The 27,893-nt window shown below is 37.7% G+C and overlaps 1 protein-coding gene and 1 pseudogene across 5 annotated transcripts in view; one reads left to right on the top strand and one right to left on the bottom strand.

The window, feature by feature from the left end:
• Window positions 1-27,893, bottom strand: part of BBS9 (Bardet-Biedl syndrome 9) — a 446,549-nt gene that overhangs the window by 321,741 nt on the left and 96,915 nt on the right. For all 5 annotated transcript variants that reach the window (XR_010842160.1, XM_067042365.1, XM_059074636.2 and 2 more), the window contains 3 exons: window positions 27,033-27,207; window positions 20,130-20,214; window positions 525-708 (listed from right to left, as the gene is read on the bottom strand). Coding sequence is in view for 4 of the 5 variants with exons in the window: in XM_067042365.1 (XP_066898466.1) it covers window positions 525-708; window positions 20,130-20,214; window positions 27,033-27,207 (444 nt within the window). In the remaining variant the exon portion in view is untranslated. The remainder of the gene's footprint in view (window positions 1-524; window positions 709-20,129; window positions 20,215-27,032; window positions 27,208-27,893) is intronic.
• LOC131762834 (small ribosomal subunit protein eS6-like) lies at window positions 4,891-5,692 on the top strand (annotated as a pseudogene).

Genomic DNA, 27,893 nt, shown 5'->3' on the forward strand with positions numbered 1-27,893 from the left:
TCAACTATAAGCTACCAATATCAAAAGGAAAAAAATCATTTTATAAGTATATAAAAACTACATATATAACTATAAAAACTGTAACTAGATAGTGGCCAACATTTTTGCATTTTATCTAGAAAGCATGAACTTGATTAATATTTAACACATTTAAGCTAATATCTACTAGACATTCACTACAGACAAATAATTCTATTAGGCATTACTATGCTCCATTCTGCTTGTAAAAGAGTCTGATGTTCTCTTAGAAGCATCTTGAACAGCCACATCTTGGAAAGCATTAATGCATACCTGAGGCCAATTCTACAAGTCATTTTGTATGAAGTAAAATAACTGACAAAACCAAATGTGTGCTTTATATCACACTTCTATTCAAGCTTTAAAAGTTAAAATTTCCATTACATGTGCTGTATCAAACTATTTTCCTAAATGTTTAAAATATATGTGAGTGATTTGGGCTTTTTTTGGTGTATAAAATATAGTCATGACATATGGAAGAGATAAAAGAAAATCTTTCCACACACCTGAGCAATATGGGAGAAAACAACTTGGGCTACAATCAAGTTTCTTCATAAATCGAATTTGTCCATTATCCTTAAGGCAAAAAAAGTTTCTCTCACCAAGAACAAAAACAGAAGATGCTGACTGATTGAAAGAGACAATACATATATCAAGGGCTTGCTCTCCAATATTTAGAGTCCAATCCACCTGCAAAGGAAAACTTATGATCAATTTAGTTGCTAAAAACAGAACATTTCAGTCACTGTCATTATCAATACAATTAAGAAATGCTTTACAACAACGCAGGCATAAAGATTGGAGAATCTTGGGCTTCCTTGATGGCACAGTGGTTAAGAATCCACCTGCCAATGCAGAGGACACAGGTTCAAGTCCTGGTCCAGGAAGATCCCACACACCATGGAGCAGCTAAGCCCATGTGCCACAACTACTGAGCCTGCGCTCTAGAGCCCATGAGCCATGACTACTGAACCCATGTACCACAAATACTGAAGCCTACGTGCCTAGAGCCTGTGCTCCTCAACAAAAGAGCCACCACAATGAGAAGCCTGTGCACTTCAAAAAAGAGTAGCCCCCGCTCACCACAACTACAAAAAGCCCACATGCAGGAACGAAGACACAAAAGAGCCAAAAATAAATAAACAAAATAAATAAATTTAAAAAAAAAATTTTTTTAAAGGTTGGCTAATCTTCATTCTTTTCCTATGACTATATTTCTGATATTTTGTAGACTCTAATAGTTTTTGCCCCATCTTTTACCAAATGATATTAGCTATTCAGTGGTTCAAAAACATTCATATAAGTTTAATCAAGGAGGTGAAGATCTGTGCATTAAAAACTATAAAACATTAAAAAATAAATAAATAAATAAAAAATAAAAACTATAAAACATTGATGAAAGAAATTGAAGAGCACAAATAAATGGAAAGATATTCCATGTTCATGGATTAGAAGAATTAATATTATTAAATGTCCCTACTACCCAAGGTGACCTACAGATTCAAATCCCTATCAAAATTCCAATGACATTTTTCACAGAAATAGAAAAAAAAGTGTAAATTCATATGAACCCACAAGATTCCAAATAGCCAAAGCAATCTTGAGCAAAAAGAACAAAGCTGGAAGCATCATACTACCTGATTTCAAAATATACTACAAAACTATACTAATCAAAACAGCATGGAACTGGCATAAAAAACAAACATCTAGACCAATGGAACATAATAGGGAGCCAAGAAATAAAACTCTGCATTTACAGTCAACTCATCTTTGACAAAGGTACCAAGAACACAAAATGCAAGATGGTACAGTCTCTTCAAAAAATGGTGTTGGGAAAACTTGATATTCACATGCAGAGAAATGAAAATGAACCCCTATCTCATACCATATGCAAATATCAATTCAAAATGGACTAAAGACTTAAACATAAGAACTGAAACTGCAAAATTATTGGAAGAAAACATAGGGAAAAGCTAAATGATTTTTTTGGATACGACCTCAAAAGCACAGGCAACAATATTAAAATAGACAAAAGGGATTTCATCAAACTAAAAAGCTTCTGCAGGGAAAAAAAAAGGTCATTATGGGATTATATGAAATCATGTGTGTGAAACTTTTGAAAACTGTAAAGCATTATGGAATTTAAAGTCTTTTATTCAATAAAAAATATTTTTTAAAGCTCTGCACAGCAAAGGAAACAACCAATTGTGTGAAGAGACCATCTATGAAATGGAAAAAAATATATCCATATAGCCAATAAGGAGTTAATATACAAAAATATATAAGAAACTCAGACAGCTCAATAGCAAGAAAACAAATATCTGATTTTAAAATGGGCAAAAGACCTAAATAGACATTTCTCAAAATAAGACATACAAACGGCCAACAGGTATATTAAAAAATGCTCACCACCACTAATCATCAGGGAAATGTAACGTGAGATGGAATGCACAAAAGTACTTGGATAAAGAGGAAGTAAGATTGCCCTCAAGGTTAGGCTTTGAGGCAAGAATCAACAAATAAAAGTTCAAAGAAGAGATATGAAAAGTCACGTTAAAGATAGGTAGATGGGCTTCCCTGGTGGCGCAGTGGTTGAGAATCCGCCTGCCGATGCAGGGGTCACGGGTTCGTGCCCTGGTCCGGGAAGATCCCACATGCCGCGGAGCGACTGGGCCCGTGAGCCATGGCCGCTAGGCCTGCGCGTCCGGAGCCTGTGCTCCGCAACGGGAGAGGCCACAGCAGTGAGAGGCCCGCATACCAAAAAAAAAAATGATAGGTAGATATATATATAGAGAGAAATATATAGATATAGATATAAATGGACTTCCCTGGTGGCGTAGTGGTTAAGAATTTGCCTGCCAATGCAGGCAACACGGTTTTGATCCATGGTCCGGGAAGATCCCACATGCTGCAGAGCAACTAAGCCCACGCACCACAACTACTGAGGCTGTGTGCTGCAACTACTGAAGCCTGAGCGCTCTAGGGCCCATGTGCTGCAACTACCGAGCCCGCATGCTGCAACTACTGAAGCCTGTGCACCTAGACCCCATGCTGCACAACAAGAGAAACCACTGCAATGAGAAGCCCGCGCACCGCAACAAAGAATAGCCCCCACTTGCCACAACTAGAGAAAGCCCATGCGCCGCATGGGCTTATTTATAATATATAAATATATTTATATATATAAATATATATATATATTTATGTATATATAAATTTCATGCCATCCAGAAATGATTTCGGTATTAATCTGTCTACTTTAGGATTAAAATATCTGAAGAAGGTATGAAATCCAAATGGGGCTAGCCAGAGAGGCAAATATAATCAGTGTGTATATAAGAACAATCTGGAATAGGGAGACAGCATAGTGAATATAGGTAGATGCATCAGATTATCTTCATCTAAATTCGGATTCAACACCAAGAAGTCATTCAATTGCCACTTAGCAAGTGTAGTTTACCTATATGAAAACGGGCTTCCCTGGTGGCGCAGTGGTTGAGAATCCGCCTGCCAATGCAGGAGACATGGGTTCGTGCCCTGGTCCGGGAAGATCCCACATGCCGCGGAGCAACTAAGCCCGTGAGCCATGGCCGCTAGGCCTGCGCGTCCGGAGCCTGTGCTCCGCAACAGGAGAGGCCACACAGTGAGAGGCCCGCATACCGCAAAAAAAAAAAAAAAAAAAAAAAGAAAAGATTCTACTGGACACAAGACATGAACATCAGTCCTAAGACAGTTAACATTTCTCATTACAATATAATAGGCTAGCATTCTAGTGCTTGTAACTCAGGTTGATGTGTCCCTAACTCTGAGAGATGACTATTCATTCAAAGTGGATAGGCAAAGTTTCTGAGGCCATAGGTCAAGATCCTGCCACTAAATACTTTCAGTTCACTAGGTACTGAGTGCCACTCTTTGTAACCTCACCGTAGGGAAATATACCACATTTTAAATTAATGAGTCTCAAAATGCACAGAAGTTTACTAAGAACAATCATTTAAATATTCTTCCATTTCCTGATAGAGTAATAGGAAAAAAATCTACCATCCATCTGAAACAACCACAACACGGACAAAATGTATGAAACAACCATTTGCAAGGCACTGGATATCAGAAAACAAAGGACAGCAATCCCCTTAAAAACAGAAAATAAATGAGGTGAGTGGTAAAATTGCTCCTGCCATGAGAGAGTTTCAGGCCATGGCACAGGGAGAAACAACCCAGGCAAAGCCCAACAGACTCCCTGAGTTGAGGAGATGGATGCTAAGAGTTCAGAGAAACCAAGGCAGCTAGAGTTCATAAGACAGCATGAGAAAGAAAGAGAGCAGCACAGGGACAGAACTCTGAGATCTGTAAAGAATCCTCTCAAGTATTCAGCTGAGTACTTATCAGCACATTCATGTAGAAAACTACTCAAAGCCAGGGAAAGAACCACCCAAAAGGATAAGCGGTAACAGTGCCCAGCATTCACAAAGGGCCTGTAATACTGCCAGTGCCCGCCAGCCAGACTGGAACACCTCATAATTCAAAGGGAGCTGGATAGAGCACTCAAAGGGTATTATCTCAGGAGTAGGGAATAAGTAGCCGCAGAATGAGCACTGCTCTGGTCCCACCTAACAAGACTTAAAAGCAAGACCCAAAAAGATCAAACTGTTTCCAACTAACTTAATTGTCTCCCAGGCCTAAGCTCAAGAGGATTTATAGAAACACAAAAATATCTAACACCCAACAAAGTAAAATTGACTATATCCTGGCATCTAATAAAAAATTACCAAGCATGTTCTAGAAACAGGAAAATGTGATCCATGATGTGGAGATAAATAAATAAACTGAAATTCACTCAAAATTGATACAGACACTTTTTTGTGGTGCCTCGGAGGCGGTCGGCCACTTCAGAATGAAGCTGAACATTTCTTTCCCGGCCACTGGCTGCCAGAAACTCATTGAAGTGGATGATGAACGAAAACTTCGTACCTTTTATGAGAAGCATATGGCCATAGAAGTTGCTGCTGACGCTCTGGGAGAAGAATGGAAGGGTTATGTGGTCTGAATCAGTGGTGGAAACGACAAACAGGGTTTCCCCAGGAAACAGGGTGTCTTGACCCATGGCCAAGTCCGCCTGCTACTGAGTAAGGGGCATTCTTGTTACAGATCAAGGAGGACTGGAGAAAGAAAGGGCAAATCTTCTCGGGGTTGCATTGTAGATGCCAATCTGAGTGTTCTCAATTTGGTCATGGAAAAAAAAGGGGAGAAGGATATTCCTGGACTCACTGATACTACTGTGCCTTGTCGCCTGGGGCTCCAAAGAGCTAGCAGAATCCTCAAACTTTTCAATCTCTCTAAAGAAGATGATGTCCACCAGTATGTTGTGAGAAAGTCCCTAAACAAAGAAGGTAAGAAACCTAAGGCCAAAGCACCCAAGATTCAGCATCTTGTTACTCCACGTGTTCTGCAAGACAAATATCAGTGTATTGCTCTGAAGGAACAGCGTACTATGAAAAATAAGGAAGAGGCTGCAGAATATGCTAAACTTTTGGCCAGGAGAATGAAGGAGGTCAAAGAAAAACGCCAGGAACAGACTGCCAAGAGTTGGAGGCTGTCCCCTCTGAGAGCTTCTACCTCTAAGTCTGAGTCCAGTCAAAAATGAGATGTTCTAAGAGTAACAAATAAATAAGATCAGACATTTTTAAAAAATTGACACTAATGTTAGAATTAGAAAACAAGGACATTACAACAATTATTATAACTATATTCTTTATCTTTGAAAAGTTAAGCAGATTCATGGAAGACACTTTTTAAATCACCCGAATTGAACTGGTAGAGATAGAAGCTATACCAGATGGGAATTAATACCAGATTAGACACTGTAGAAAGAATATTAGTGACCTTGAAAACATAGCAGTAGAAATTATCCAAAATGAAATAGAAAAAAATAATTTTTAAAAAGAAAAAGAAGGGCTTCCCTGGTGGCACAGTGGTTGAGAGTCCGCCTGCCAATGCAGGAGACACAGGTTCATGCCCCGGTCTGGGAGGATCCCACATGCCGCGGAGCAGCTGGGCCCATGAGCCATGGCCACTGAGCCTGCGCGTCCAGAGCCTGTGCTCCACAACAGGAGAGGCCACAGCAGTGAGAGGCCCGCGTACCACAAAAAAAAAAAAAAAAAAAAAGAAAATCTCTGACCTGTAGGGTAACTTTAAGTAGCCTAAATGTATGTGTAATTGAGAGGAGAGGAGAAAAGATGGAGAACAGAAAAATATATATGAAGAATTAATATCTAAAAATTTTCTAAATTTCATGAAAATTATAAGTTCACTGATGCATGAAGTTCAACAAATCTTAAGCATCAAAAAAGGAATGAAAGAAAGGAAAACTACACAAAACACATCATAATCTAATTGCTCAAAACAAGTAATAAGAGAAAATCTGAAAAACATCCAGAGAAAAAAGACATTACGTACAAAGGCACAAAGATAAGATGAAAGATTTCTCATGGGAACAATGCAAGCAAGAAGACAGAGGAGACCTCTGCTCTTGCAGGAGGAAATCAAGATGGCAGATCACAGGATGTAGAACTCACCTCTGGCATCAAACACAGCAAAAATACATCCATATGTGGAACAATTCTCACCAAAAATTAACTGGAAACTGGCAGAAAGACTCCTGTACAACCAAGGCTGGAAGAGAGATCCACACATAATCAGGTAGAAAGGGAAGAGAAGCGATCAGGTCAGAACCTGTGTGAGGGATGGGACTCAGAGGAAAAGTGAGACTTCACAGGCAGAGATCCTCCCTGGGGAGTGAGCAATATGAAATACTTGTTGGGCACCCTAGCTTTAGGGTCCTGCACAGAGAAGACAAACCCCCTTGGCTGGTGGGAGGACAGGTGGGACTAATAGGAAGGCTGGGGGAATCCCAGATCCAGTTCAGAAGGGGTGCACATATTCTTGTTCACTCCCAAAACAGGGCGCAAAGTGCAGATCGGAACTCCATGGGTGGCTGACTGGTTTCCTGCAACCACCTTGTGAGTGCCCCAGCCTGAGCAGACTGAATGCTCCAGCCCTGCTTACTTCACATTGCAGCTCCACACTGGAGTGAGGGCTGCCATCCATGACTGAGGAAAGAACTCAGCAGTGAGACACAGAGGCAGCTAAGACCAAAAGCATTGTCTAACCAGGGAGGGGGCAGCACAGGCAGCACATCAGAAGAAGCCTAACCTCTGTCTATGGCGGGACCACCACAGCCTATACCCATTCAAACACCAAGAGACTGCACAGGCCCTCCTACTCCAGCACTGCTCCCCTTTGGGACAAGGGTGTCAGTGCAGGAAATGGGGAGGGCTCACACTTAAAGGGAACAGAGCCAGAAAGACTCCACCCTCAGGGCCTCTGCTCCAGCAACTTGGAACCTGACCCCACCTTTGATAGGGTAGTGATGGCCACTGAAGAGAGGGGAATCCTTGGCTCACACCTGGCTCTGTCCTTAGCTCTTCCTTCTCCAGCCCACTTCTTACCAAGGTGATAGCTGCCAGCACACCATGAGGAAAGATGTGACTTATGTTCACATCAAATCCAGCTCTCCCAACAAAACCACTGGGCACATACAAACTATGCAAGGATGCTCCCACATAAAGACACTGAATTAGATAACTGTTTCACCTAATTTCATAGAAAGAGAGAAAGCAAAATGAGAAGACAGAGGAATTGGTCTCAATAGAAAGAGCAAGAGAAAACACCTAAAAAAACAAAAAAACTGAAACAAAAATAAACAACTCACCAGATAAAGAATTCAAAGCATTAGTAAGAAGACTACTAATTGAATTAGGGAAAAGAATAGATGAACAAAGTGAGAATTTTAACAAGAAACTGGAAAATATTTTTTAAAAACCAGTCAGACTGAAGAATACAATAGCTTAAATGAAAAACACACTAGAAGGAATAAATAGCGGACTAGGTGGTACAGAAGAACACAGAAGTGATCTGGAAGATAGAATAACGGAAGTCACCAAATCAGAACAGCAAAAATAAAAAACAAATTTAAAAAATGAGAACAGTTTAAGAGATAATATAAAGTGTACCAACATTCGCAGGGGTCCCAGAAAGAGAAGAGCGAGAAAGGGGTTCAAAATGTATTGGATGAAATTATGGCTGAAAACTTCCCAAACCTAAAGAAGGAAATGGATATACAGATACAGGAAACACAGAGGGTCCCAAAAAAAGATGAATCCAAACAGATCCACATCAAGACATATCATACTTAAACTGGCAAAAATTAAAGATAAATACACACAAGGGAACCCCCATAAGACTACTAGCTGATTTTTCTGCAGAAACTTTGCAGGCCAGAAGGAAGTGGCATGATATACTCAAAGTGCTGAAAGGGGGGAAACCTGCAACCTAGGATACTCCACCAAGCAAGATTATCAGTTGTAATTGAAAGAGAGATAAAGAACTTCTCAGACAAGCAAAAATTAAAAGCATTCATCAATCAATACTAAATCTACCCTAAAAGAAATGTTAAAACATCTTCTCTAAGTGGGAAAGAAGTAAAAATCTACAGGAAAGGGAAAATCCCACTAGGAAAGACAAATATATAGTAAGGGCTGAGGATCAACCACTTAAATAAACTACTATGAAGATTAAAAGGCAAAAAAAAATTATAAAAGCAACTATAACTATAATAAACAGTTAAGGGATAAACATGAAGACATAAAATATAACATCAAAAACACAAAATATGGGGGGAGGAGAGTAAAAAATGTAGATCTTTAGAATGTGTTTGAACTTAAATGACCACCAGTTTAAAACAAGTAGATACAGAGGGGAGCGAGAAGATGGCGGGAGAGTAAGACGCGGGGATCACCTTCCTCCTCACAGAGTCATCAGAAATACATCTACACGTGGAACTTCTCCTATAGAACACCCACCGAACGCTGGCAGAAGACCTCAGACCTCCAAAAAGGCAAGAAACTCCCCACGTACCTGGGTACGGCAAAAGAAAAAAGAATAAACAGAGACAAAAGAATAGGGACAGGACCTGCACCAGTGGGAGGGAGCCGTGAAGGAGGAAAGGTTCCCACACACTAGAAGCCCCTTCGCGGGCGGAGACTGCGGGTGGCGGAGGGGGAAGCTTCGGAGCCGCGGAGGAGAGCGCAGCCACAGGGTGCGGAGGGCAAAGCGGAGAGATTCCGCAGAGGATCGGTGCCGATCAGCACTCACCAGCCCGAGAGCCTTGTCTGCTCAGCCGCTGGGGCGGGCGGGGCTGGGAACTGAGCCTCGGGCGGATCCCAGGGAAAGGTCTGGAGTTGGCAGAGTAAAAACAGCCTGAAGGGGTTAGTGTACCTCGGCTGGCCGGGAGGGAGTCCGGGAGAAGTCTGGAGCTGCCGAAGAGGCAAGAGACCTTTTCTTCCCTCTTTGCCTCCTGTTGCTCGAGGAGAGAGGTTTAAGCGCGCCGCTTAAAGGAGCTCCAGAAACGGGCGCAGAGCTGCCGAAGAGACAAGAGACTTTTTCTTGCCTCTTTGCTTCCTGGGGCGCGAGGAAAGGGGATTAAGGGCACCGCATAAAGGAGCTCCAGAAACAGGCGCGAGCTGCGGCTGTCAGCGCAAACAGCAGAGACGGGTGTGGGACACTAGGGTTGCTACTGCCGCCACCAAGAGGCCTGTGTGCGAGCACAGGTCACTCTCCACACCGCCCCTCCCGGGAGCCTGTGCAGCCCGCCACCGCCAGGGTCCCGGGATACAGGGACTGCTTCCCCGGGAAAACGCACGGTGCGCCTCGGGCCGGTGCAGCGTCACGCCGGCCTCTGCCGCCGCGGACTGGCCCCACATCCGTGCCCACCCCCCCACAATCCCCCCCCCCCCCCCCGCCCTGCCTCGCCCCGCCTGAGTGAGCCAGAGACCACGAATCAGCTGCTCCGTTAACCCCGCCCTGTCTGAGCGAAGGGCAGACGCCCTCGGACGACCTACGCACAGAGGCGGGGCCGAGTCCAAAGCTGAACCCCAGGAGCTGTGCGAACAAAGAGAGGGGGAGGTCTCTCCCAGCAGCCTCAGAAGCAGCGGGTTAAAGCTCCACAGTCAACTTGAAGTGCCCTGCATCTGTGGAAAACCTGAATAGACAGCGAAATATCCCAAGTTGAGGAGGTGGACTTTGGGAGCAAGATATACTATTATTTTCCCCTTTTTTCTTTTTGTGAGTGTGTATGTGAGGGCTGCTATGCGAGATTTTGTCTGTATAGCTTTATTTTCACCATTTGTCCTAGGGTTAGACCGACCCGTTTTTTTTTTTTTTTCTTTAATAGAAATTTTTCTTCTTAATAATTATTTTTTTATTTTAATAACTGTATTTTACCCTACTTTATTTTGTCTTCTCCCCTTTCTTTCTTCCTCTCTTCCCTCCTTTCTTTCCTATTTCCCTCCTTCCTCCCTTCCTTCCTTTATTCCCTCCTTCCTTCCTCCCTTCCTTTCTTTATTCCCTCCTTCCTTCCTCCCTTCCTTTCTTCCTCCCTGCCCTCCTTTCTTCCTTCCTTCCCTCCCTTCCTCCTTCCTTCCTTCCTTTCTTGCCTTTCAATTTTTTTCTCCCTTTTATTTTGAGCCGTGTGGATTAAAGGCTCTTGGCACTCCAGCCAGGTGTCAAGGCTGTGTCTCTGAGGTGGGAGAACCAACCTCAGGACACTGGTCCACAAGAGACCTCTCAGCTCCACATAATATCTAATAGCGAAAATCTCCCAGAGATCTCCATCTCAACACCAAGACCCAGCTTCACTCAAGGACCAGCAACGAACAGTGCTGGACACCCTATACCCAACAAAGAGCAAGACAAGTCTACAGCCCCATCCATTAGCAGAGAGGCTGCCTAAAATCATAATAAGGCTACCAACATCCCCATTCACACAACCAGACGTGGACCTGCCCACCAGAAAGACAAGATCCAGCCTCATCCACCAGAACAGAGGCACTAGTCCCCCCAACCAGGAAACCTGCTCAACCCACTGAACCAACCTCAGCCACTGGGGACAGCCACCAAAAACAGATAGAACTACGAACCTGCAGCCTACAAAAAGGAGACCCCAAACACAGTAAGATAAGCAAAATGGGAAGACAGAAAAACACACAGCAGATGAAGGAGCAAGATAAAAACACACCAGACCTAACAAATGAAGAGGTAATAGCCAGTCTACCTGAAAGAGAATTCAGAAAAATGATAGTAAAGATGATTCAAAATCTTGGAAATAGAATAGACAAATTGCAAGAAACAGTTAACAAGGACCTAGAAGAAATAAAGAGGAAGCAAGTAACGATGAGCAACACAATAAATGAAATGAAAAATACTCTAGATGGGATCAGTAGCAGAATAACTGAGGCAGAAGGACGAATAAGTGACCTGGAAGATAAAATAGTGGAAATAACTACTGCAGAGCAGAATAAAGAAAAAAGAATGAAAAGAACTGAGGACAGTCTCAGAGACCTCTGGGACAACATTAAACGCACCAACATTCAAATTATAGGGGTCCAGAAGAAGAAGAGAAAAAGAAACGGACTGAGAAAATATTTGAAGAGATTATAGTTGAAAACTTCCCTAATATAGGAAAGGAAATAGTCAATCAAGTCCAGGAAGCACAGAGAGTCCCATACAGGATAAACCCAAGGATAAACACGCCAAGACACATAATAATCAAACTGTCAAAAATTAAATACAAAGAAAACATATTAAAAGCAGCAAGGGAAAAACAACAAATAACACACAAGGGAATCCCCATAAGGTTAACATCTGATCTTTCAGCAGAAACTCTACAAGCCAGAAAGGAGTGGCAGGACATATTTAAAGTGATGAAGGAAAAAAACCTACAACCAAGATTACTCTACCCAGCAAGGATCTCATCAGATTTGATGGAGAAATTAAAACCTTTACAGACAAGCAAAAGCTGAGAGAGTTCAGCACCACCAAACCAGCTTTACAGCAAATGCTAAAGGAACTTCTCTAAGCAAGAAACATAAGAGAAGTAAAAGACCTACAAGAACAACCGGAAACAATTAAGTAAATGGTAATAGGAACGCACATATCAATAATTTCCTTAAATGTAAATGGATTAAATGCTCCCACCAAAAGACACAGACTGGCTGAATGGATACAAAAACAGGACCCATATATATGCTGTCTACAAGAGACCCACTTCAGACCTAGGGACACTTACAGGCTGAAAGTGAGGGGATGGAAAAAGATATTCCATGCAAATGGAAATCAGAAGAAAGCTGGAGTAGCAATTCTCATATCAGACAAAATAGACTTTAAAATAAAAACTATTACAAGAGACAAAGAAGGACACTACGTAATGATCAAGGGATCGATCCATGAAGAAGATATAACAACAGTAAACATTTATGCACCCAACATAGGAGCACCTCAATACATAAGGCAAATACTAACAGCCATAAAAGGGGAAATCGACAGTAACACAATCATAGTAGGGGACTTTAACACCCCATTGTCACCAATGGACAGATCATCCAAAATGAAAATAAATAAGGAAACACAAGCTTTAAATGTTACATTATACAAGATGGATTTACTTGATATTTATAGGACATTCCATCCAAAAACAACAGAATACACATTTTTCTCAAGTGCCCACGGAACATTCTCCAGGATAGATCATATCTTGGGTCACAAATCTAGCCTTGGCAAATTTAAGAAAATTGAAATCATATCAAGTATCTTTTCTGACCACAACGCTATGAGACTAGATATCAATTACAGGAAAAGCTTTGTAAAAAATACAAACACATGGAGGCTAAACAATACACTACTTAATAACGAAGTGATCACTGAAGAAATCAAAGAGGAAATCAAAAAGTACTTAGAAACAAATGACAATGGAGACACGACGACCCAAAACCTATGGGATACAGCAAAAGCAGTTCTAAGAGGGAAGTTTATAGCAATACAATCATACCTTAAGAAACAGGAAGCATCTCGAATAAACAACCTAACTTTGCACCTAAAGCAATTAGAGAAGGAAGAACAAAGAACCCCCAAATTTAGCAGAAGGAAAGAAATCATGAAGATCAGATCAGAAATAAATGAAAAAGAAATGAAGGAAACAATAGCAAAGATCAATAAAAGTAAAAGCTGGTTCTTTGAGAAGATAAATAAAATTGATAAACCATTAGCCAGACTCATCAAGAAAAAAAGGGAGAAGACTCAAATCAATAGAATTAGAAATGAAAAAGGAGATGTAACAACTGACTCTGCAGAAATACAAAAGATTATTAGAGATTACTACAAGCAACTCTATGCCAATAAAATGGACAACCTGGAAGAAATGGACAAATTCTTAGAAATGCACAACCTGCCAAGACTGAACCAGGAAGAAATAGAAAATATGAACAGACCAATCACAAGCACTGAAATTGAAACTGTGATTAAAAATCTTCCAACAAACAAAAGCCCAGGACCAGACGGCTTCACAGGCGAATTCTATCAAACATTTAGAGAAGAGCTAACACCTATCCTTCTCAAACTCTTCCAAAAGATAGCAGAGGGAGAAACACTCCCAAACTCATTCTATGAGGCCACCATCACCCTGATACCAAAACCAGACAAAGACGTCACAAAGAAAGAAAACTACAGGCCAATATCACTGATGAACATAGATGCAAATTCTTCAACAAAATACTAGCAATCAGAATCCAACAACCCATTAAAAGGATCATACACCATGATCAAGTGGGGTTTATTCCAGGAATGCAAGGATTCTTCAATATACGCAAATCAATCAACGTGATACACCATATCAACAAACTGAAGGAGAAAAACCATATGATCATCTCAATAGATGCAGAGAAAGCTTTTGACAAAATTCAACACCCAATTATGATAAAAACCCTGCAGAAAGTAGGCATAGAGGGAACTTTCCTCAATATAATAAAGGCCATATATGACAAACCCACAGCCAGCATTGTTCTCAATGGTGAAAAACTGAAACCATTTCCACTAAGATCAGGAACAAGACAAGGTTGCCCACTCTCACCACTCTTATTCAACCTAGTTTTGGAAGTTCTAGCCACAGCAATCAGAGAAAATAAAGAAATAAAAGGAATCCAAATAGGAAAAGAAGAAGTAAAGCTGTCACTGTTTGCAGATGACATGATACTATACGTAGAGAATACTAAGGATGCTACCAGAAAACTACTAGAACTAATCAATGAATTTGGTAAAGTAGCAGGATACAAAATTAATGCACAGAAACCTCTTGCATTCTTATACACTAACGATGAAAAATCCGAGAGGGAAATTAAGAAAACACTCCCATTTACCATTGCAACAAAAAGAATAAAATATCTAGGAATAAACCTACCTAAGGAGACAAAAGACATGTATGCAGAAAACTATAAGACACTGATGAAAGAAATTAAAGATGATACAAACAGGTGGAGAAATATACCATGTTCTTGGATTGGAAGAATCAACATTGTGAAAATGACTCTATTACCCAAAGCAATCTACAGATTCAATGCAACCCCTATCAAATTACCAATGGCATTTTTTACAGAACTAGAACAAAATATTTCACAATTTGTATGGAAACACCAAAGACCCTGAATAGCCAAAGCAATCTTGAGAACGAAAAATGGAGCTGGAGGAATCAGGCTCCCTGACTTCAAACTATACTACAAGGCCACAGTAATCAAGACAGTATGGTACTGGCACAAAAACAGAAATATAGATCAATGGAACAAGATAGAAAGCCCAGAGATAAACCCACACACATATGGTCACCTTATTTTTGATAAAGGAGGGAAGGATATACAGTGGAGAAAAGACAGCCTCTTCAATAAGTGGTGCTGGGAAAACTGGACAGCTACCTGTAGAAGTATGAAATTAGAACACTCCCTAACACCACACACAAAAATAAACTCAAAATGGGTTAAAGACCTAAATGTAAGGCCAGACACTATCAAACTCTTAGAGGAAAACATAGGCAGAACACTCTATGACATCAATCACAGCAAGATCCTTTTTGACCCATCTCCTAGAGAAATGGAAATAAAAACACAAATAAACAAATGGGACCTAATAAAACTTAAAAGCTTTTGCACAGCAAAGGATACCATAAACAAGACCAAAAGACAACCCTCAGAATGGGAGAAAATAGTTGCAAATGAAGCAACTGACAAAGGATTAATATCCAAAATTTATAAGCAACTCATGCAGCTCAATAACAAAAAAACAAACAGCCCAATCCAAAAATGGGCAGAAGAACTAAATAGACATTTCTCCAAAGAAGATATACAGATTACCAACAAACACATGAAAGAATGCTCAACATCATTAATCATTAGAGAAATGCAAATCAAAACTACAATGAGATATCACCTAACACCGGTCAGATTGGCCATCATCAAAAACTCTAGAAACAATAAATGCTGGAGAGGGTGTGGAGAAAAGGGAACTCTCTTGCACTGCTGGTGGGAATGTAAATTGATACAGCCACTATGGAGAACAGTATGGAGGTTCCTTAAAAAACTACAAATAGAACAACCATATGACCCCACAATCCCACTACTAGGCATATACCCTGAGAAAACCATAATTCAAAAAGAGTCATGTACCAAAATGTTTATTGCAGCTCTATTTACTATAGCTAGGACATGGAAACAACCTAAGTGCCCATCAACAGATGAATGGATAAAGAAGATGTGGCACATATATACAATGGAATATTACTCAGCCATAAAAAGAAATGAAACAGTTATTTGTAATGAGGTGGATAGACATGGAGTCTGTCATACAGAGTGAAGTAAGTCAGAAGGAGAAAAACAAATACCATATGCTAACACATATATACGGAATCTAAGAAAAAAAATGTCATGAAGAGATTAGTGATAGGACGGGAATAAAACACAGACCTACTAGAGCATGGACTTGAGGATATGGGGAGGGGGAAGGGTAAGATGTGATGAAGTGAGAGAGTGGCAGGGACATATACACACTACCAAAAGTAAATTAGATAGCTAGTGGGAAGCTGCTGCATAGCACAGAGAGTTCACCTCTGTGCTTTGTGACCACCTAGAGGGGTGGGATAGGCAGGGTGGGAGGGAGGGTGACGCAAGAGGGAAGAGATATGGGAACATATGTATATGTATAACTGATTCACTTTGTTGTAAAGGAGAAACTAACACACTATTGTAAAACAGTTAAACTCAAATAAAGATGTTTAAAAAAATTTTTAAAAAAACAAAAACAAGTAGATACAGTTGTAGGTCAACATATATGAAACCCATGGTAACCACAAATCAAAAACCTACAACAGATACACAAAAATTAGAGAGAAAAGAACACAAGCATACCACTAAAGAAAATCATCAAACCACACAGAAGAAACAAAAAGAAGAAATGAACAGAGAAGAGCTACAAAAACAACTGGAAAGCAAGTAATAAAATGGCAATAAGTACATACCTATCAATAGTTTTTAAAATATCACTGGACTAAATGCTCCAATCAAAAGACACAGGGTGTAAATCAACAATACCTCAATAAAAAATATTTTTTAAGACATAGGGTGTCTAATTGGATTAAAAAAATAAGACCCATCTATATGCTGCTTACCAGAGACTCAATTCAGAGCTAAAGACACACACAGACTAAAAGTGATGAGATGGAGAAAGATATTTCATTCATTCAAACAGAAACGACAAGACAGCAAGGATAGCAACACTCATATCAGACAAAATGGACTTTAAAACAAAGCCTATAACAAAAGACAAAAAAGTACATTATATCATTATAATATCATAGTAATATAATACATGATATCATATAACAATATCACTATATCATTATAAAAGGATCAATACAAGAAGAGGATATTACAATCATTAACATATATGCACCCAGTACAGGAGCACCTAAATATATAAAGCAAATAGTAACAGACATAAAGGGGAAAATTGACAAGAATATAATAGTAGAAGACTTTAAAACCCCACTTACATCAATGGACAGATCAAGACAGAAAATCAGTAACACAACAGTGGTCTTAAATGACACAATAAACCAGTTGGACTTAATAAATATCTACAGGGCATTCCATACAAAACCAGCAGAATACACATTCTTTTCAAGGGTACATGGAACAGTCTCCATAACAGATCACATGCTGGGCCACAAAACAAGTATCAGCAAATTTAAGAGGATAGAAATTATACCAAGCATTTCTTCCAAACACAATAGTATGAAACTAGAAATCAATTACCAAAAGAAAAATGGGAAAAGCACAAACATGTGGAAGTTAAACAACATGCTAGTAAAAAACCAATTGGTCAATGAGGAAATCAAAGAGGAAATCAGAAAATACCTCAAAACAAATGAAAATGGAAACACAACTTTCCAAAATCTATGCAATGCAGCAAAAGCCATTCTGAGAGGGAAGTTTATAGATACAGGCCAATCTCAAGAAACAAGAAAAATCTCAAATAAACAACCTAACCTACCAACCAAAGCAATTAGAAAAAGAAGAACAAACAAAGCCCAGAGTCAGCATAAGGAAGGAAACAATAAAGATCAGAGAGGAAATAAATAAAATAGAGACAAAAAATATAAGAGAGAAGATCAATGAAAGCAAGAGCTAGTTTTTTGAAAAGATAAACAAAATTGATAAACCTTTAGCTAGGCTCACCAAGAAGAAAAGAGAGGACCCAAATAAACAAAATAAGAAATGAAAGAGGAGAAATAACCAATACCACAAGATGCAAAAAAGCATAAGAGAATACTACAGCTATATGCCTACAAATTGGACAACCTAGAAGAAATGGACAAATTTCTAGAAATATACAATCTGACAAGATTGAATCAGGAAGAAATAGACAATCTGCATAAATGGATCACTAGTAGTGAAACTGAATTTGCAATTAAAAAAAAATTTCCAGCGAACAAAAGTCCAGGACCAGACAGGTTCACAGGGGAATTTTACCAAAAATATAAAGAAGAACTTTTACCTATATTTCTCAAACTTTTCCAAGAAATTAAAGAGGACAGTAAACTCCCAAATTCATACTATGAGGCCACCTTTACCTTGACACCAAAACCAGACAAAAGCATTACACAAAAGGAAAATTACAGGTTAATACCTTTGATGAATATAGATGTAAAAATCCTGAATGAAATATTAGCAAACTGAATCCTACAACATATAGATAGAATCATACACCATGATCAAGTTGGATTTATTCCAGGGATGCAAGGATGGTTCAATATTTGCAAATCAATCAATGTGATACACCACATTAACAAAAGGCAAGATAAAAATCACATGATCCTCTCAATAGACACAGAAAAGGCATTTGACAAAATTCCACATCTACTCATGATAAAAACTCTCATCAGAGATGGTATAGAGAGAGCATATCTCAACATAATAAAGGCCATTTATGACAAACCCACAGCTAACATCATACTCAATGATGGAAACCCAAAAGCATTTCTTCTAAAATCAGGAACAAGACAAGGATGCCCACTCTCACACTTGTTTAACATAGTAGTGGAAGCCCTAGCCACAGCAATCCAACAAGAAAAAGAGGTAAAACATATCCAAGTTGAAAGGGAAGAAGTAAAACTATCACTCTTTGCAGATGACATGGTATTTTATATATAGAAAACCCTAAAGTCTCCACCAAAAAACTATTGGAGCTAAAAAATGAATTCAGAAAGTTGCAGGATACAAGATCAATATAGACAGTCTGTTGTTTTCCTATAAACTAATAATGAACTATCAGAAAGAGAAAGCAAGAAAACAATCTTGTTTAAAATCGCATCAAGAATAAAATACCTAGGAATAAACTTAACCAAGGAGGTTAAAGACCTATGCTCTAAAAACTATAAAACATCGATGAAGGAATCTGAAAATGATACAAAGAAATGGAAAGATATTCTATGTTCTTGGATTAAAAGAATTAATATTGTTAAAATGTCCATACTACCCAAAGCAATCTACAGATTTAATGTAATCCCTATTAAAATGCCCATGATATATTTCACAGAACTAGAACAAATACTCCTAAAATTTATATGGAACTACAAAAGACTCTGAATTGCCAAAGAAATCCTGAGAAAAAGAACAAAGCTGGAAGTAAGTCCCTGAGTTCAGACTACACTACAAAGCTGTTGTAATCAAAATAACATGGTACTGGCACAAAAATAGACACATAGATCAGTGGAATAGAATAGAGAGCCCAGATATAAACCCACACACCTATGGTCAATTAATCTCCGACAAAAGAGGCAAGAATATACCATGGAGAAAAGACAGTCTCTTCAGTAAGTGGTACTGGGAAAACTGAGCAGCTACATGTGAAAGAATGAGATTAGAACATTTCACCACACCTTATAGAAAAATATACTCAGAGTGGATTAAAGACCAGACACCATAAAATTCAAACAATTTTCCTTCAAACGACTTTTTCAAGTTATCAAACATCCACGTTTGTCTTTGAGCTAACTTTATCTTTGTAGACTGTGAATTATTTTCATCTTTTTTTTTTTTTTTTTTTGCACTACGCGGGCCTCTCACTGCTGTGGCCTCTCCCATTGCGGAGCACAGGCTCCAGACGTGCAGGCTCAGCAGCCATGGCTCACGGGCCCAGCCGCTCTGCGGCATGTGGGATCTTCCCGGACTGGGGCACGAACCCGTGTCCCCTGCATCGGCAGCAGACTCTCAACCACTGCGCCACCAGGGAAGCCCTTTCATCTTTTACTTATATATTTCATCACACGCCTACTAGTAGCAACTTTTTTGCCTATTAAAGGAATTTTTTATTTTTCTATTTTTATTTTGATAGTTTATAATCACTTCAGTTAAAAATGACCACATCTGGGTATCTATCATTCTACTGGTACAACTCTATAATCTGCTATATTATGACCATGACTAGGCATGTATCTCCATTGCTCAATAATAGCCAACTAAATTCTTTGATCATTGACATAACTTTAACACAGAAAAGAGAAATGGCTAAAATATATGTTTTTTAAATTTTTATTCCCAGGAATTCTTATTCTAAACGAACATCTGTAATTAGATATAACATTACTAAAATTTTCATATATTTTTAAAAGGCCTTACAACTAGTCTTTTTCCAGAACCAAGTTTTTGCTGTTCAGTCTCTTGTCTTTTATCTGCATCCGTTGCAAAAGCAAGTACTTGGTATCTGTTTAAAAGATATGGAATAATTGTAAGTGACTTTATAGTTAAAAAGTGTAAATTATTTTAAACTTTAAAAACACATAATCTCGGTATAGCTAAAATTTTAAATGCACATTATCTACAAACCTTATGAATAACTTTCTCATTGATTTTAAAAATTGTAAAATTTAGTAATGAATTCATACTGAATGATACTTAAGACTATGTAAAACTGCAATGGTAAAGAAATTATAACCATATGTCCCAAAATTCAATGTTGGAAAAATAGCTCTGCCAAATATCAAAGCATTTCCATTAGAATTTTATGTGACAAATAACAATACTCAAGAAAGATCCAGCACCAAAACACAAAATAGAAAAAAATACAAATAATGCAAAGCAACCAGACGACTTGTTGCAACCCCCGCCAAAAAAGTAGTAGTAGAAATTATTAATAGATAATCTATGGACCCCAGAACACCTGAGTTTAATTCCCAGCTAAACCATTAACTAGTTAAGAAATTTTTTTTTAATTAATCACTCTGTCTTATCTATAAAATGGGAATAATAATCTCAAACTGAAGCATTGTTAAAAGAATTAAAAAATAATTTAGTGCCTAGTACAGTATCTGGTATACACTAGGTGCCCAATTATTGATTGACAGATTGACAAACACATAGACAGATACAGCTTTATATATACATAGAGATAAATCACCTAGTAATTTATCTGGTATGTAATAAGTTCTCAATAATGGACATTATAACTTTCTATAAGTATTTTAAAGCTTTCATTTCAATAGTAACATTTAATACAACATTGTAAATCAATTATACTTCAATAAAATATATTTTTAAAAGTTAAAAATAGTAACATTTAGCTCAAATCATTCTTAAAAACAATTTATAAATATCATTCAATTTAGAAATGATTAATTTAGACAATAAAGTTTAAATTCCCTTACTCACATTAATTTATGGTGTATTGTTAGAGTAATAATCCTACTCAAAATGAAGAAATTTTAGGCTCATAGATTCCTTTACCTATTTTTTTTTTTTGAAGTTTCTTACTTTTATTGTTGGTGCATATCTAGTTATATAGGGGAGATAGGGAAGGCTCTCCAAAAGGTAACACTTAGCAGAGAAAAGGTATTAGAAGGTTAACAAAAACATCTCAACAAATAATTAAGCCTTTCCCTCTTATTGAATCAAAACTTCTTACATTGCTCTTTGATAGCTAAGAGGAAAATTAGCAGGTAGATATATTCAGACACCTCATATTGTCTAAGAGAAAGATGTCTGATAGTGTAAACATCAGGGACCTGAATGAATAAAGGCAATGCAGAATATCTAAACAAGTACTGAAATTTACACTGGTATTCAAATGTCATATATCAATTCTTAAAGCCTTCTAACTCAATCAGCAATACTTAATTTGTAAAAAGCCTCCAATTTTCAGTGAATGCAGAATAACTATGAATTAAGATAGATTTTGCAATGCATTCATGAAAATTACAGTTAATAAGAAAGCTTAATTTATATAAAGTTCATTCATTCAATAAACATATAGTAGGGATCTCATATAAGCATTAACAAGGGGAAAAACTACTACATGACTTGTATCCACCAAGACCTTCCAAAGTAGTTGTGAAGATTCATATACAAACAAATAAGTGTAACTCAGAGTGCCCTGTGCTAATAGAAGGTATGCATATAAGTACCAAGGGAATATGAGCACAGGAACAGGTAATTTGGGTGGAGGAAATATATAAGTTCTTGGTATCAGTTCAGGAGGAGAAATCTAGGTTTTGAAAAATGAGTGAAAACTCATCATGCTGTTAAAGAGGTAAAAGGCATTATGGCAAAGCAAACAGCACATGCAAAGGCATGCAGCAGTAAAAGATACATGAAAGGCCATGGCAGGAATTTAGGAGAGACGCATGGTGGAGAGGAATGAGTCATGGGAAATGAGACAGAAAAGGGTAGGAGGCTGAAGATCTCGGCCTTGTAAAATCATGCTAAAAAATCCCGTAGGTAGCTGCAGCAAATATCTCCACACCATCTGAGACTGACCTTCAAAATCCCTAACTCTCCAAAAGCACCAAATAATTAGACCTCATAGTCCAACCTCCAAATAAGATTGCTTTACTCTTTCTGGTTCATGGTAACAGAAATTAGTATGCACTAGTGACTAGAACATCAGTCCAGAACTGGTCCTGCAAATGGATCTAACCTCGGGCAATTAATTACATAGGCCATTCATTTCCTGCAGACACCAACCTACCAGAGGATGATATGGATATTAATGAGATTGTTGTAAATATCCAAAGATTTTGAGCTCTTTGAAGCTTCTTATATAACTAAAAAGTTATTATTTCATGTGAGGCATAAGTGAACCCCTAAAGTGGCCTCATTAACATCAAAACAGCAGGCACAGACACAGCCAAAATTGACTCCTGATTTCTAAATCCAGACCAATTCTCTTCCCAGAAGACAACTCAGAAGAGTATTTTATTACTGAACGTAACTGACAGTAAATTTAGATGATGACAAACTTACAATAGCATTTATTTTATGATTCTTCCTTAAATTCTTTTAACTGTGACCAATAATGTAGATGGAAATGTTTCCAAAACCAATTCCAAGCAGACTTGGAATTTCTCAAATAGAGAAAACACTTGGATTTTTGTTTTCTTATCGCTCAAGTGTTCCGTGATATAAGCTAAAGAATAAAATTCCCTTGTTGGAACTTCTGAAAGAATAATCAGGTCCAAAGTAAAAAGATTTAATGAAAGAGTGTCATATGTGTTTTTCAGAACAGAAAGGGCATTAATCACAGATACAGCAAGTCCAGGTGAACAGTGGTACTTTTTGAACCAATAGCCACAAATGCTTAACAGGTCCTGTGGAGCACTAATGACAAACTCAACCATATAATTTAGTGCTCCTCTGTATCACATCGTAAAAACAGCAGCAAGTAACTAAAATATGGATTGAGGTGTCATAGAACACAAAAGTAAATCCTCCAAAATCATTTCTTTTCAAATGAAAAATAGTTGTCACCTCAAAGTGTACCAGGAGATTTGGGAACTTTGATATTTAACCTGCAGAACTCTACTAGAATTGGAAGCTCTGGATACAGAGCATTACTACATTCTTTCCAACTATAGCTAAAGCATTCTTGATTATGCCTGGGAGAATTATTTTCATTGAAAGATGCCAGTAACAAAATAGAAGGTTTCCTCATAAACTTTTCATTCCTTCATTAAGATCTTGTTAAACATCTACTTTCAGCAAGGTACAATGCTAGGCACTTCAGGGGATACAAAATCCCTGCCATCAAGGAACATTTAGCCTAGTCAAGGAGAAAAACAAGTAAATATGTCATATCAGGGAAAGCATGAATAGCACTTATGGAAAGCAGTGAAAAAATTACTCTGTGAATTGACAAGAAGGAGTTGTTACTGACAGGTACGTCAGGCAAGATCTGAATGGGGAGCAGGGAGGCTTCCAGACCTAATTTTCATTCACAGAAAAGGAAGGAAGAGCATTTCAGACAGAGCATGAGCAAAAGAGGAGGAGAAAGAGAGAAGCTCTGAATATATATGAATAACACCAAATATTTCAGTTTGGCAAGAACCTACGGCTGGTGAAGAACACAATATTCTTTTTAAAATACTATCCATTAAATTCAACAAACAGATTTTAAAATACTGATTTAAAGACTATTATCTACTTAGCAATGTATTAATATTAGGAGCCACTGTAGGGGTACAGGGGAAAGTGTATAGCAAACAGTGGAGAAGGATAAAACTCCTGGCAAGTACACTTCTTTAGGGAGCCTCCTTACATTCAATTCTTATTTAAAGGTATCACCTCTAGGCTTCTCAGTTTCCTGTACACAGTGCTCCCATAACCAGTATCACAACGAACTGAAGTAGCTGATTGACTTGCTACCTCCCCACTTGCTGGTATACTGCTGGAGGACAAGAGACAGGTCTTATCTGGCTTTGCATCTCCAGTGCTTTGCACAGTGTGTGGCACAGAGAAACCTCTTGAAAAATGTTTGCTGAATGAATAACTGAACCAAAGAACTGAATTATTCCTTTAGTGAACAGGTATTTAAAACAGATTCTGCTCTCAGGAACCTGATAATGTAAGACATACTCTGGAACATTTTAGCACAATACAAAAAGCAAATATGATATTGGGCAAAACTCAGTGTGTTTGGGCAATAATATATCTAGGAGGTTAAAAAAAGGAGGATATTTAAACCAGTTAATTTTAAAAGTCCCTTCCAAATCTGAAAGTTCACTTAACAGAGGTTAAAATGGGACTGGAGGATAAAGAGCACTGAATGTCGTATAAGAAGATTTAGATTTTTTAATGGACAACAAAAATTATTCTGGCTTAAAGAGGTGTTTTAAAAGAATAGCTATGAGAAAGGCCCTTCAAAGTCTAGATTAGAGGTTAAAAACAAACAAACAAACAAACAGAAATCCAAGTGAAAAGATAAAGGTCTGAATGCCAGTGGGAATGGGAAGCAAGGGCTGAATAAGAGAAAAAAAAAAGGTAGAAAGGTCACGATTTACTGACTAAATAATTCTGACAAGCAAAGGAAAGAAAAAGAGAATAAAAGATGATCCAAAGTTCGTACAAATGTGGTGAAGGGAATGGCCCTAAGCCCCTCCTCTACCAAAAAATTAAAATTAAAATTAAAAAATTCTCTCACTTCAAAAGAAAAACAACACTCAAAGTATGCCCTGAATTAGAATCACCTGGAGTATGTATTTGTGATGATTTCTGGGTCTTTTCCCCAAACCTACTAAATCAAACTCTAAGGGGTTGGGGATTAAGAATCTGCAAATGTGCATTTCATAAAAGGATGCTCAGATGATTCTTATGCACACTAAAGTCTGAGACTCATAGCCTTCTCTAGCTCCTATTTGAACATAATTGATCTGTTTTTAAAGTAATTAAACATCAATATCAAAAATGAAAATGAATTATGTCTTAAAAGCCTTTCTATTAACTGATTATATTTTTAACTGATTATAAATAGATTTAATGAAGCCTCCAAAAACCAAACTTACAGTTTTCATGCTTTCTCCCATCCTAAATTACACCTGTGATTACCATTTAATCTATTAAAGTTGAAAGTATATATAAATACAACATACTACTCAATGTTATAAACCCTCGTGATTGTAATCATTTCACAATAATCACATATCCCATGCATTTTTACCATTTTAAAAGATCCACATAATAAATAAAGTGTGCATTTTTTTAGTCTTAGATGGAGATGAATTTAATAGATCAGTATGTTGGAGAATTACCACAGTCAAAACAGTATGAGTTTCTGTGAGATTAAACCTTCACGTTAAGGAAACCTACACATTGTTTTCTCATCCAATCACTCCTGGAGTTATTACCAAATTAATTCCTTTTCCCATATTTCAAAGAGTATGTCATGGAACATTCACATCTTTGTATCATGACCCCAGTGTAACACTGCTAGTATCACTCTACTTGGCAAGAACTGGGTGGAAAGCTGAAAAGCAGATCTTCTCAATATTGCTTAAGTTTTCACAGGATTGAATGAATTATACAGATATTTTTCTCAGCGTCTCATAATAATTATGATATTTTATTTATTATCAGTAGCAATGCCACAACTCATTCATCTCCTTTGGACAAGCACCATAGGAGTTGTAGGAGGAATATGACATAATGATACACTACCTCCATCAGTTAACTTCTGCTTAGTCACAAACATTTGCTTATTTTCAGTTTTAAATCCTAGATGCCTTAACAATAATTCTCAGAATGCAGACTGTCACTTATTAAGAGAAAACTACATTAACTTGCAATATACACAATAATAAAACTTGAAGGCAAAAATTTACATCTGTTGCCTGATGAATTTATATTTTCTTCCTGCCTTGGGAAAAATCATGTGGCCAAAAATAATACGGAAAGGCTATAATGAAGTGTTGCTTAGATGTTTAAAGTTCTAAATGCTGCCGTCAGTAAGATACCAACAATAAAGTTACTTAAAATGTTATAATTCTCCAAGTCTATTTCTTTTCCCAGAATGGATTTCTACTTTTTTTTTCCCATTCTCCCTTCCAATAAAAAACAGCCTCCAAAAACTCAAAACCATAATTTTTATTGAAATTTAGCTGGTAGAGAAGAAAACAGTCTCTCTGAAACACAATTCACCAAAATCAATATGAATTTCTAGCAAAAAGTATAAGCTGTTTTCATAGGGTCATTTTCATACTTCACTTCTGTAAACGGTTCTTTTAAAAACATTCATAAAAACACTTGTATTTCTTGCCAGTATTCTTCCTATGTCAAATACATTCTTCTTTTGTTATAAAATCATTCTATATATGTATTTGTACCTGGCTTTTTTTCACTCAGACTGTGCTTTATTATTTATAATTCAAGGAACAATCGCAATAATTATTGAGCATTTTCTATGGGGTGGTAACTTGACATACACTTAATTCTTTTAACAAATTTGTCGAAATAGATGTTATTACCTCCTTTACATTCAGGATAAGGACACTGACCATCAAACAGCTGTGAGTAGCAAAATCAGGACTCCAGTCCAGGTGTGCCTCTCTCCAAATCCTTCCTCTCCATCTCTGCACTATACTGCCTTTCAAATGTTTTATGATATGTAAACGATATCCTCTAAGTCACCACAATTACATTTTATCAGAGAAACCACTCTCTTTTTCATTTGCAATATTCAAGCTCTTTGTGGATAAGAAATTATCAGCAGATACACATAAAAAACCATGATTCCAAAGATTCAAGATCCAAACTTACTTGTAACTTTCCACTTGTCGGCAGGATGAAACAGTAATGAAGGAATCTGTACGGGAACTGTAAGCAAGAGGGCCAGGTAAAAGAGAACCAGGGAGAAATCTCCCAAAAGCATAGCTTTCCTGCTCAAACACCATCAGCATTCCATCCATAGACTGGATACAAATTAAATCGCGACCTAAAGAAGAATTAGAGGAAATTAGGTAACTTATTCTTTTTATGAATGTAAAGATTTTATCACTATTCACCAAAATATGTCAGTTAATTTTTTCCCCAAGGAACAAAATGGGCAGTTTAAATTTTAAATTGCAAATTGATGAGGCTATCAGATTATTATATATCACTATCTACACATTTCCCAATTTTTTCATTATTCATAAGATGTTTATAGTTTTAAATACATTTATTTTCATTTATTTGAGCTGAAATCTGTAGCTCAAGAGAATACCTGAGAACAATCATGACTCTTTGCAAGCTATCATTTTTTCCAAAATCAGAAATATAAATGGTTCTGCATGAAGCCTTCTCTTCTTCATAGTATGTCAGTCCCATACTTTCAAATGACTTAGACATCAGTCAAACACAGCAGACCAAATCCATAGACATGTATTAAGCACCAGTTTTATACAAATCACAGTGTTGAGCACTGTTGGGAAAGAAAATGACTAATACCGAATAACAGTAGTCACTGATTGCCCTAAACTATTGATTGATTTTGAAGTGTCTTCTACTATTAGTCTGTAAACATTAACTACAAAATTCACAGTTCTTAAAATATACTGAGATGATGATAATTATGATAATTTCTATGGTACAGTATAGTATCCCTAATCTGAGGAAGATCTAGTGGCTATAACTTTCCAT

This window comes from Kogia breviceps, chromosome 9 (assembly GCF_026419965.1).
Source record: "Kogia breviceps isolate mKogBre1 chromosome 9, mKogBre1 haplotype 1, whole genome shotgun sequence".
NCBI lineage: Eukaryota > Metazoa > Chordata > Mammalia > Artiodactyla > Physeteridae > Kogia > Kogia breviceps.